This window comes from Anomaloglossus baeobatrachus, chromosome 1, assembly GCF_048569485.1.
Source record: "Anomaloglossus baeobatrachus isolate aAnoBae1 chromosome 1, aAnoBae1.hap1, whole genome shotgun sequence".
NCBI classification, from domain to species: Eukaryota; Metazoa; Chordata; class Amphibia; order Anura; family Aromobatidae; genus Anomaloglossus; species Anomaloglossus baeobatrachus.
In genome coordinates this window covers 906,118,760-906,131,929 of record NC_134353.1, presented here as the reverse complement: position 1 = coordinate 906,131,929, position 13,170 = coordinate 906,118,760, and the positions used below count along the sequence as shown (strand labels likewise).

The window sequence follows — 13,170 nt, the reverse complement described above, 5'->3', positions numbered from 1 at the left end:
TTGTTTTTATTTTTGATTTACATTGGTCATTTTATTAACGAAAAGACTGTTGCTGTTGATACAATTCATTGTCTTTTGTTTTTTCATTGGACCACGTCACTCCTTGCAGGGATTGAAGTTTTTTCCCGCCGATTTTTTTCTTTTTGAGGGCGGTTCTTTGATGTTCCACTGGGTATATACTGTATGTATGCATGTGACTCTGCAGATTTGATGTATCTTGTGCTTGCTGGTCCTGAGGAAGGGGGCTGAGACCCCTGAAACGCGTAGACCTATGCCGAAATAAAGTGTACATTGATCAAGTTTACATCTGGGATCTCTGGCGCGGTTTTTAAAAACCCATCTCCGCTATCTCTCTCTGTGACATGCAGGAACGGGGAGCCAAGCATGTGCCTAAGCATCTTGCTGGTACACGGAGATGCTCGATCGAGCACCCCGTACCGGAGAGATGCACTGACAGGACCTAGAATGACGTCATAGACATGTGACCAGTCTGAAGCAAATGATAATAATACACACGTGACTGGTCACATGCTATGACGTCACGGAAGGTCCTATCATTAGTTCTGGTTACTGGGAGGGCACAGCGTTGTGTTTGCCTGCCATTGTTTTTAATGGGGTTCGAAGGTGGCTCATCTCTACTCACTTGTGCCCGGTTCATGATGCTGCGTGAGTCACTGAAGAGTGAAGAGCTGGCGGGAGTCCAGGTGCGGAGCTGAGGTGGCGGGACAGGTGACGGCAAAATTAGTGTGTGTGTGTATATATATATATATATATATATATATATACAGTATATATACAGTGTATACATATATACATTTTATATTATTTTTTTATTTTGTAACCACCTTTCTACCCTACAAATGATCTGTCAAAATGGAATCCGATTTTTTTTTTTAGATATTTATAGTGCATTTGATTCGATAATATCCTGTTTTGTCTACTTGTGGGCGGGATGTTCTTGGCGTGATGTCAGAGCTGTGCTGGGTCATCTGACCAATCAGATTTGCTTCTCCTACCCTCTCTTTTCTCTTGCTGAAAAGCTGCAGCTGCATCCCCCTCTCCCCTCTCCGTCTCTTATAATATTTTTTTAACTGAGGGAAAAAAAGATAAAAAATCCTAGATGATAAAGAGATTGGCACTAATAATATATACATTTTTTTTTTTCTAGGTGGAGTTGAGGGGACTATGTGTATAGATGAAGAATCTAACTAAAGAGGGTCTCTATTTTATGTATAAATCACCTGTTCATACATAAGAGAGGGGGTCTTTAAAGGGATATTCCCATCTCCAGGATCCTATCCCAATATATAGAAGGTATAATATTATTATTATTATTATTAATAATATTAGCAAACACCTCCAATTAGAAATGTAGTATAGTTGTCCTAATTTAGTTTGTCCCTTACCTCATGTTCAGGGCATTGCAGGACCTTTAGGTATCCATGGTTATTATGACAAATAGCGAATAACTAACGAACTGTGACTATATGCATGGTCAAAACCGTGGATACTTAAGGTCTTGCAATGCCCTGAACATGAGGAAAGAGACAAAGTGAATCAGAACAATTGATAATTGGAGGTATTTGCTAATATTATTATTACTTTTACACTTACTACATATTGGGATATTATCTTGGAGATGGGAATACCCCCCTTTAAATTCCTTGGGTCCTATGCACAGCATTAAATAGGGTCCAACCTACCATGCACCATTTATAAGGTCTTGTTCATATAAGGTGTTTTTGATGCAAATTTGATGTGCTTGTTTTAGGAGCAGCATTTTACAAAAACTGCAACATTAATACGTTTAAAGTCTCATTCACATGGTGCATTTTTTCCTGACTTTTTTTTTTTTACGTGTTTTTTAATTCAAAGAGTCAGTTTTTTTAGTGTTTTTACTGTAGAGTTTCATCGCTGAGATGGATTAGCACAAAAAAAAGGAAAAAAAATCTTAAATTAAATTAAGCATGAACAAAGCATAATGATGTGTTTTTTTAAGGCGGCAGCTGAGGGGATTTTAGTAGTCTCTATATTGTTTCCGGTGACTCTTCAGAAAAAGCTATCATGTCTGCACATGAGGAATATCTGCCCATTATTATACTTGAATCCTACATTTTTCACCAGTTTTCCCCTCTACACACTCTGTTTCTAAATTTCAGTTGTCTCTGAGCTGGTGGGTGGAGACTAGCTACCACAATGTCTCCCGTACATGATACACACAGACATGAGAGAGGGAAGAGAGGAGGATTCCATGTAGTTCATGTTCAGAAACAGCAGCAGTTGGTAATTTAGGTTTGGGTGAGATAAAACACTTACTAGAAAGGTTAGAGCCCCATCTGTCATTTTCTCTTTTTATCATTCCTTCCTCTCAGCTGTAATCTGATCTCTCAGTGAGCTGCCAGTCTGTCTTGGATGGATATTCGCTTTTTTTCAGAGACAATTTGAATTTAGGAGAAGTGGCTCATAAGTGGAGAAAAAAACCCCTGCATTTATCTGATATTATATACTTTATCACAAAGTTTTTTATCTTTGCTTGTACTCTTGATTTATGCAAAGTTTGTGGAAACAGCAGTGAATATTACAGTGTGACCAGTTATAAAAAGGTTTCAATATAAAAATTGGGGTCCTAGTATACAGATTTAAGTTATGGAGGTTTAAGAGTCGCTATATGCTGATGAGGGGTCTTTGTGCATTGACTGAAATACTGTACTATCGATTGGGGGTCTCTGTATACAGATTATTATTATTATTATTTATTATTATAGCGCCATTTATTCCATGGCACTTTACAAGTGAGAGAGGGTATACGTACAACAATCATTAACAGTACAAAATAGACTGGTATAGGAGGAGAGAGGACCCTGCCCGCGAGGGCTCACAGTCTACAGGCAATGGGTGATGGTACAATAGGTGAGGACAGAGCCGGTTGCGCAGTGGTCTACTGGACTGAGGGCTATTGTAGGTTGTAGGCTTGTTGGAAGAGGTGGGTCTTGAGGTTCCTGTTGAAGCTTTCCACGGTAGGTGAGAGTCTGATGTGCTGAGGTAGAGCATTCCAGAGTATGGGGGATGCACGGGAGAAGTCTTGTACGCGATTGTGGGAAGAGGAGATGAGAGAGGAGTAGAGATGGAGATCTTGTGAGGAACTGAGGTTACGTGCAGGTAGGTACTGGGAGACTAGGTCACAGATGTAAGGAGTAGACAGGTTGTGGATGGCTTTGTATGTCATGGTTAATGTTTTGAACTGGAGTTGTTGGGTGATGGGAAGCCAGTGAAGGGATTGGCAGAGTGGCGAGGCTGGGGAGTAGCGAGGGGAGAGGTGGATTAGGCGAGTCGCAGAGTTTAGGATAAATTGGAGGGGTGCAAGAGTGTTGGAAGGGAAGCCAGAGAGCAGGAGGTTGCAGTAGTCGAGGCGGGAGATGATAAGGGCATGCACTAATGTTTTTGCTGATTCTTGGTTAAGGAAAGCACAGATCCGGGAGATATTTTTGAGTTGTAATCGGCATGAGTTGAAGAGGGCTTGGATGTGTGGCTAGATGAAGGGTCTCTGTGCATAGACCGGGATATTGTTCTATAGTATCACGAGGGACTATGGGGATAGCTGGAAATCGGGGCCCCTAAGCTGACCCTTAGACTAGGGTGCCATGTACCTATCCTTATTCTCAGATATACCCCTAATGATGGGGATGTCTGAGTCTCCTTCCTGGCCCTGCTCCTGACCAGCCCTGATGTTATACCCCTCCTCCAGGACAGTCGGGGCAGGCTTGTGATTTAACCCACAGAAATAAGAAAACAAGGGAACCCAAAACTCTGTCACACAGCACACACAGATGTATAAGACAATAAGAGATTAGGAGGAAAACAAGAGCAGGGTGGAAACAACAAGATGACGAGTAACTCCACAACACTAAGCACAAAGCAACTCTTTCTCCAGCAAGTCTGGGACACCACAACTCACAGACAAACACAGCATAAACTATAGTTGGCATAGGTAAAAGATTTCCTCCAGCCTAAAAATGAAAGGAGCAGAAGTGATCAAAGAAACCTAACGAGCAGGCTAGCAGAGGTTAACTCTTGCTAGCCTGTCTATGAATGAGCAGACAGCAAGTTGATGCCCAGGTCTGCCTGAATTGATCAGAAACACCATAGAAGCCATTGGTCAGAGTGTCAGTATCTGTAATGTGAACAGAGCCTTACACCGCTGTGACAGTTTGCGAGTTTTGTTTAAAACTCCATGTGACATATAGGTAGGGAGTCTCTGTATACAGATCAGAGGTCATATACTGGAATATTGTGCTATAGATTGAGGGTGTCACGCTGTACAAAGGGCTGGTAAGAAGTAGTACAGCGTATTCCCCACTAGGTAGCAGCAGAGTAGTGAAGGAGAGTCAAAGTTACACTGTAACAGAAAAAAGGCTGAAGTACAGCAAGTAACTTCAGCAGGCAGTTCACAGGCGAACCACCAGGAGGCAATAGAGTAGTCAAGCAGTCAGGGTCTGGCCAGGAAGTCAAGTCACTGTAGAGGGAGGATCAAAATCAGGTCAGAAAACAGAACCGAGGTCAGATGCCAGGAAATCAGGTATGCAGAGGGAAACACAAATGGCATAAGACAAGACCAGAGGATAAGGAGACACAAATATGGGAAGGAGGATGAACCAGGATGGGTAAACAACTGACAGGAGCGGGAAGTCAAGGACTGGGACAGACGAACGGGGGAGGGTACGGGTCAGGGCACAGTAACAAGGAGTCAGATCAAACAGGAATCTCACCAGAGCCAGTCACAGGCTGCAGAGCAAAGCTATAACCAGCACAGGAATGCTAGTGCAGTGACCAGATACAGTGTCTCCTGAAACCAGAACGAGGCTGAGCGGAGTTAACCCTGACATGACCAGGTCGGGTCTGCGAAACTCCGGAGCGGGAAATTACGGTCCTGGATTATGACAGGGGGTCTCTGTATACAGATGAGGGGTCTCTGTGCACAGACAGGGATATTGTGCTATAGATTGGGGGTCTTTGTATACAGATAAGGGGTCTTTGTGCAGAGACTATGATATTGTGCCATAGATTGGGGGTCTCTGTATAAAGAAGAGGGGTCTCTGTGCATTGATCGGGATATTGTGCTATAGATTGGGGGTCTCTGTATACAGATAAGGGGTCTCTATTCATAAATCAGGATATTATGCTATAGACTGGGGGTCTCTGTAGACAGATGAGGGGTCTCTATTCATTGACCGGAATATTGTGCCATAGATTGGGGGGTCTCTGTATACAGATGAGGGGTCTCTATGTAATTGCTGACGTCTATATTTATTTATTGTGTACAGATGAGGGGTCTGTGGGTGTGATTCCCCTTATTTCACCCGGTGTGACCCCTCAGTTCTCCGTATGACAGCTCGCTCTGTCTCGCGACCTTTATGATGAAATGTGAAGTCTTCTGGGCCACTATTCTGAGTCACGAAAACCAATATCATCTCTGCCGGTGGAGGAGGGAGGCTTAGAGGAGAAAATCCTGCATTTTTTTTTAATATATGGGGGGGTTTTCAATATCATGATAAAAATAGCTCCATCGGTGCGGTGGGGACAGTGTGCTCCGGGATTGCCGGCTAATAATGTTATGTATGTCTGATATTGTCTCTCCCTCTGCCCGTTATGACATGAGGCATAGATAGCTGATATATGTGTGCGCTCAGATATTGATTTTTCAATATATATATATTTAATTTTCCAGTTCAGATTTTTAGTGTTTTTTTTCGACTTTATAGACCCAGGGGAATTCAGTTTTTATTGCCATGGAGAGCTGCGGCTGGCCACACATTGCTGCTGCCGTATGGTCAATTATATCTGTCAGAGAGTGGAATCCCTGTATATGATGTCCACTGATATGAATAGAGACCATGTATATACACATATATAATCGAGAAAGATCAACTTGCTACAGGGAAACTGTCAGCAGGTTTTTGCTATGTAATCTGAGAGCAGCATGATGTAGTGGCTGAGACCCTGATTCCAACAATGTGTCACTTGCTGGGCTGCTTACTCTCCCTTTTAATACAATCCCTGTTTTTCTGCTGCAGATTTCAGAATGCTAAGCTGTGTATAACCCCGCCCCCACAACTGATTGGCAGCTTTCTGTCTGTAGTGGAGGGGGCGGAGTTACATAGAACACTAGATTAGGAGGCATGAGATACCTAGTCAAATAGTGACTATCTCCTGCTGAGAAAACACTGATTATATTAAAATAACACAGCCTAATAAGTGAAACATCACTGGAATCAGGTTCTCAGCCCCTCCATCAGGCTGCTCTCAGATTACATAGCAAAAACATGGTAACAGATTCCCTTTAATGTATAATCAATAAATGCAGAACAAATCCAGCTCTGCTACATGCACATTACAGGTCCATCCCTAAAGTCATCGCCTCGGCATATAGCTAGACTGTGCCATTGCTTCCTGATTAATAACGACGTTTATGCCCCCAATCCCACCCATGAAGGGCCCTAAGCTGAGTGGGTGTGGTGGATTTATATAGATTCCACCCTTTTTTGATGGGGAATTCCTATTTCTTTTCTTTTTTTTCTTAAATTGGGAAAGTCTCAGCATAACTAGGGCTGTTTGCAACTATGAACCTATGATGAGCTTGCAAGTTACTGTAGATTGCTTCTTTATATTACTTCTTGCGAAAAAGTTGGATTTTGATTGATTCTTTATGCTTTTTATACCCAAGATTAGACTAGACCAAAGGCGTAGCTTAACCCTTAGCATAAATCAGGATGAGCAATTAGTACAGTGCTCATTAGTGGAACTGCAACTATGACGAGCCATGCAGCACTATGTGGTCACATAAACCGGACAGATTTTTTTTACCCCCTAGAAGAAAACAATGTTTCTCATTCATTGACAGCAAGCGGAATGTGGACAAATGGGAGATTATAGACTGTTAAGGCGGCGTTACACGCTACGATTTATCTGACGATATGTCGTCGGGGTCACGGATTCTGTGACGCACTTCCGGCATCGTTAGCGACGTTGTTGCGTGTGACACCTACGTGTGACTCCGAATGATCGCAAATAGGTTGAAAATCGTTGATCGTTGACACGTCCTTCAGTTTCAAAATATTGTTCATTGTTTGGAACGCAGCAGACATATTGCTACGTTTGACACCCTGCAAATGACGAGCAACATCCACACAACCGCCTTGGTCAAACAATATATCGCTGAACGATGTAACGTCGCTTGTGAGATCGATACGGGTGACGGCTAATAAACGACCTATGTGCGATCTCGGCAAATCGTAACTACGATCTGGGCGTGTCACATCGCTAATGAGATTGTCAGATAAATCGAAACGTGTAACGGGGCCTTAAGTTACAATTTGGAGGGGAGGGGTGCTGTTCCTGCACAGAGTATTTATGGACAAGAGTGTGGAGATACAAATTGGAGGGGAGGGGTGCTCTTCCTGCACAGAGTATTTAAGGACAAGAGTGTGGAGTTGCAAATTGGAGGGGAGGGGTGCTGTTCCTGCACAGAGTATTTAAGGACAAGAGTGTGGAGATAAAAATTGGAGGGGAGGGGTGCTCTTCCTGCACAGAGTATTTAAGGACAACAGTGTGGAGTTGCAAATTGGAGGGGAGGGGTGCTGTTCCTGCACAGAGTATTTAAGGACAAGAGTTGTGAGTTACAAATTGGAGGGGAGGGGTGCTGTTCCTGCGCAGAATATTTATGGACAAGAGTGTGTAGTTGCAAATTGGAGGGAAGGGGTGCTGTTCCTGCACAGAATATTTATGAACAAGAGTGTGGCGTTACAAATTGGAGGAGAGGGGTGCTGTTCCTGCACAGAGTATTTATGGACAAGAGTGTGTAGCTGCAAATTGGAGGAGAGGGGTGCTGTTCCTGCACAGAGTATTTATGGACAAGAGTTTGGCGCAAAAAGATTGCAGGGGAGGGGTGCTGTTCCTGCACAGAGTATTTAAGGACAAGAGTGTGCTGAACTTGTAGGAAGCAGTGGTAGGAGTAGAAATACATTACAGATTAGGTATATGATATTGGAAGAGAGAATATTGTTAGGAGAAGAGTTGACTTTTTTCTCTTCTTTGAAGCAGAAACTGGGCCACTTATGGGAGGGATTGAGACATCTACTGCTCGAAAATTAAAATAAATTAATTAACGTCTACAGTACTGATTCTGTAAGATGTTAGCATTTTATTTATTATTGTATGTCTCATACCTGCTTCATGTGTTTGTTTTAGAATATATGGCTTTAGCTGCTGCCTGCAATGATGTAGGTTGTGAGTTTGATTCCCTGGGTGACCAAATATCAAGTTGTACCTGTTTATCATTATTTTCTCACCACAAATGTCATCGTGGATTATAGATAATCTACTGACAGAGAATGTATCATTGGTTGAAAAAGGTTGAACTCTATGAAATAGCAGCACAGAGCTTTTTAATAGGGACCATCAACCAGGGACTGTAAAATTCATTATTACTTGGGCTTAAAGCCACATGATCTTTGTTGCACTAAAACAGGATTTAAGTACAGTTTTTCGCAAGGCATCCACAATGATTGCTGGTGTATTTATTTTTTTTCTATTAGGACACATAAAAGATTCTTTTAGCTATTTCTAGGGTTAGTTCCACCCCACATTTGGCTATCCTTTTGGAATTTCATGGCTCCTATCACAGGAAGATCTGGGGGAGGGCTCCTACCTCATTCAGGTGCCTTACAGAGCGATATAGTTTGCTGAGGAAGAGGGAAAATGTTCTATTGGGAATCTTTAGCTATTTATAAGGGGTACTTTGAAGGCTGCGACATCGCTAGCCGATTGTAGCGATGCCGAGCGCGATAGTTCCCGCCCCCCGTCGCAGCTGCGATATCTTGTGATAGCTGCCGTAGCGAACATTATCGCTACGGCAGCTTCACATGCACTTACCTGCCCTGCGACGTCGCTCTGGCCGGCGACCCGCATCCTTCCTAAGGGGGCGGGTCGTGTGGCGTCATAGCGACATCACACGGCAGGCGGCCAATAGAAGCGGAGGGGCGGAGATGAGCGGGACGTAAACATCCCGCCCACCTCTTTCCTTCCTCATTGCAGGCAGGACACAGGTAAGGAGATGTTCCTCGCTCCTGCAGCTTCACACACAGCGATGTGTGCTGCCGTAGGAACGATTAACAACATCGTACCGTCGCTGCAGCGAATTTATGGAAATGACCAACACTACACAGATCACCGATTTTCGATGCTTTTGCGATTGTTTATCGGTGCTTCTAGGCTTTACACGTTGTGACGTCGTTACCGGCGCCGGATGTGCGTCACTTTCGATTTGACTCCGACGATATCGCAGTAGTGATTTCGCAACGTGCAAAGTACCCCTAAGGCTCGGTTCACACCATATATAACAATTCTTTTACTATTGCCGACCTGTCAGTGCATTTGTCGCTGTGGTGGAGGGCTTCTGCTGCAGTCAGTTGTCTTACAGAGGGAAATAGTTTTGTGTGGAGGAGGGAAATTATTTTTCTGTTGAGATATGTATAGAAGAAACCTTTCTCTATTGCTTTACGGTAAATTTGTTTTGTGAGAAGAGGGAGACATTTTTTTTTTTTTTACTTCTTTTGAGACAATTTTAGAGGTATCCTAAAGGCTATGTGTATGCAGACTTTTAGGCAGAACATTTGAAGCAGGAAGTGAGCGGAAACGTTCCAGTTCCTTCTTGAAATCTCAAAAATTTTGAATATTCGCTCATTTTCTGCCCTGAAAACTCAGCATAATCTCTATGTGAACCTCACCTTAGCTATTTCCCATTCCAGATTAACTCCACGTTTGGCTCTCCTTTTACTAATTTTTGACTCATTGCAGAAAGAGGAGAGAAACGTTTTCCGTTACGACACATTTAGAAGAAACGTTTGGCTATTCCATTACGGAGTAATATTCTTTTGGGAGGAGAAGGGAAAATGTTTATTTTTGGTGTTGTTTTTCTATTGGGACAAATTTACAGGCATTCCAAAAGCCAAGAGTTTTTGTAAGATGTTTTTGTAGTAAAAAAATGAATAGAGACTCCTCAAACCCTCTTCCAAATCTCAAAATATCTCAAAACCTAATTTTCTGCTTTGAAAATATAGCAAAAAGACTCCTTTGAAATAATTTTGGGAGGAAATGGAGGAAAAGTTAATCCTTTGGGACACATTTTGAATACATTTTTTACTATTTCTAAGGATAGGCTCCCACCACGTCTGCCTATCCTTTTATTATCTCCAGACTCTTGGTCAAGCTGGAAAAAGCTGTGGAGGGGCTTCTGCTGCAGCCAGTTGTCTTACAGAATGAAATTGTTTTGGGAGGAGAAGGAGGGAGAGTTATTTTTTGGAAACACATTTTGAATAAACCTTTGGCTATTTCTAAGGATAGGTTCAAACCACGTTTGACTAATCTTTTGCTGCTTTCCCAAGCCGTGAAGGGGTTTCTGCTGCAGCTAGTTGTCTTACAGAGGGAAATAATTTTGGGAGCTGAAGGAGGGAAAGCTATTCTTTTGGGAGACATTTTGAATAAATCTTTGGCTATTTCTAAAGATAACTTCACACCACATTTTGACTATCCTTTTACTATCTTCCTAAGCTGTGGAGAGGACTTCTGCCGCAGCCAGTTGCCTTACAGAGTGAAATCGTTTTGCGAGGAGGAGAGAAAGTTATTTTTTGGGGTACACATTTTGAATAAACCTTTTGCCTATTTCTATGGATAGGTTCCCACCACGTTTGACTATTCTTTTATAATCTCCAAGCTCTTAGTCAAGAAAAAGCTGTGAAGGGGCTTTTGCTGCAGCCAGTTGTCTTACAGAGTGAAATCATATGGGGAGGAGAAGGAGGAAAAGTTATTCTTTTAGGGCACATTTTGAATAAACCTTTAGCTATTGCTAAGGCTAGCTTCACACCACGTTTGACTATCCTTTTACGATCTTCCTAACCTGTGGAGAGAACTTCTGCTACAGCTAGTTGCCTTACTGGGTGAAATAGTTTTGGGAGGGGAAAGCAGGGAAGTTTATTTTTTGGGACACCTTTTGAATAAACCTTTGGCTAGTTCTAAAGATATCTTCCCCCCATGTTTGACTATCCTTTTACGATCTTCCTAAGCTGTGGAGGGGACTTCTGCTGCAGCTAGTTGTCTTCCAGAGTGAAATCATCTGGGGAAAAGAAGGAGAAAAAGTTATTCTTTTTGAGGCAGATTTTGAATAAGCCTGGCTATTTCTAAGTCTAGGTTCTCACCACATTTGACTATCCTTTTTCTATCTTCCTAAGGCTGCTTTCACACTATGTTTTTTTAACATGCGTCATGAACTTTTTTTGCTGTAAAAGTAGATCCTGTTTTTACAAAGAAAAACGCATGCAAATGCATGTGTTAGTTTGCAGGATCCTGCCACTTGAAGTTTATGGGCTGGAATTGAAGTCATGTGATCGGCAGTGAGGGGAACTGAACATGATAGACTGGGAGCCGGCATCTGACAGCTGCGGAAGCTGGTAACCAAAGTAAACATCGGGTAACTAAGCGAAGCGCTTTGCTTGGTTACCCGATATTTACCTTGGTTACGAGCGTCCGCCGCTCTCAGGCGGGGGAGAGAGAGAGAGGGGGGAGAGAGGGAGAAAGGGGAGAGAGAGAGGGGGGAGAGAGGGAGGGGGAGAGAGACTGATCACGCCATGCTGGTTTCTGGGCATGCTCAGTAGAGCAAGCTGGGTCCTGTCTATCAGCATGCCAGCGTTTACATGTATTTGCGTGCAGTTTTGTCAGGATCCAGTGAAAAACAGTATTTGGACACAGCTCAAAAACGCTACAAGTAGTGTTTTTGAAAAAAGTTAAAAAACTGCAAGTCGCTGGATCCTCACTATAACGCACGCAAACGCAGGTGAACGCATGTTGACGCGAGTCCATTGCAAATGCATTGAAATGAAAACGCATTTGCACTGGATAGGTTTTTGAGTTAAAAAGCGTTCATGACGCATGTTAAAAAACGTAGTGTGAAAGCCGCCTTAGCTATTGAGGGGACTTCTGCTGCAGACAGTTGTCTTACAGAGCGAAATCGTTTTGTGAGAAGGAGGGAGATTGTCTTTTTATTCTTCCTATTTGGACACATTTAAAAGAATCATTTAGATATTTCAAAGGCTAGGTTCACATCAGATTTGGCTTTCCATTCAAATCATCCATTTAGTTTTTTTTTGTTCATCTGTTGATGGACTTTTAGGTTTTTATTTAGGCTTTGGTCTAAAACTGTCTGATTGTGTCTATTGGAAAAGTTTCTGCCAGGATCCGATTTTTCAACAGAAAGAAAAATAGAAGTTATTCCATTTTGGTATCTTGTTGATCAAGAGGATCCTGACAGGTCCAGTGTATGGCAGCGGGATGCAACTATTTGGTGTCCATTTTTTTTCATACAAAATTTTGAATATTTTACATATTAGTATGTGATCTTGGTGCAACAATAGGGACACCTTGTTAATTGTTGAGTCTCTCTAATTAAAGGAACTGCTACAACTAGAAGACAGACTGGGAAGTGTGACACGAGGAGCCGTGCAGAACATCATAGAACGGTGCACGTTTCCTCACAAGTACAAGAAGGTAAGAGACCCGACTTATTGCAAAGGCATCTACTCAAAACTTTACATACACTCCTCAACACTGAAATAGGCTATCCTGAAATTCACAGGAGTAAGACATTACTGATATGGAAATTATGAAAAAATGGAAATACATTTCTCAAAACCTCTGAACTTATTTGGTATGAAGTGTGAGCCCCACATGTCGAAATCTTGGCTGCGTTCAGTGAGGTTATTAATGGTCATCTGAGGAATGTTCTGCCATTTTGAATGTACTTGGGCAAATCATCAAGATCCACTGCTGGCAGCTCCTGTGTAATTGTCGATCAATGATGTTCCAGTTGTGGTCGATGTAAGATAAATCCGAAGATGCTGCAGCCATGGAAGCACATTTAATCCACGAAGGCTACTCACAGTATCACCAGCCACATGCGGGCTGGTGTCATAGCTTTGAGAAACAGCTCCACAAACACTTTAACATTCCCTCGTGAAGACCTCTTTATGGTCATTTCATATGTTGTCTCCAGAAAGATCTCCAGCTAACATTGCATCGAAGACAAAAGCGGAACTCATTGCTGAAGACAACAGATCCTCATTT

At 42.5% G+C, this 13,170-nt stretch overlaps 1 protein-coding gene across 1 annotated transcript in view; it reads left to right on the top strand.

Moving 5' to 3' along the window:
- ARK2C (arkadia (RNF111) C-terminal like ring finger ubiquitin ligase 2C) overlaps positions 1 to 13,170 on the top strand; it is a 214,631-nt gene that overhangs the window by 189,800 nt on the left and 11,661 nt on the right. Inside the window, exon 6 of the mRNA XM_075343112.1 lies at positions 12,499 to 12,594. Coding sequence (XP_075199227.1) covers positions 12,499 to 12,594 — 96 coding nt within the window. The remainder of the gene's footprint in view (positions 1 to 12,498; positions 12,595 to 13,170) is intronic.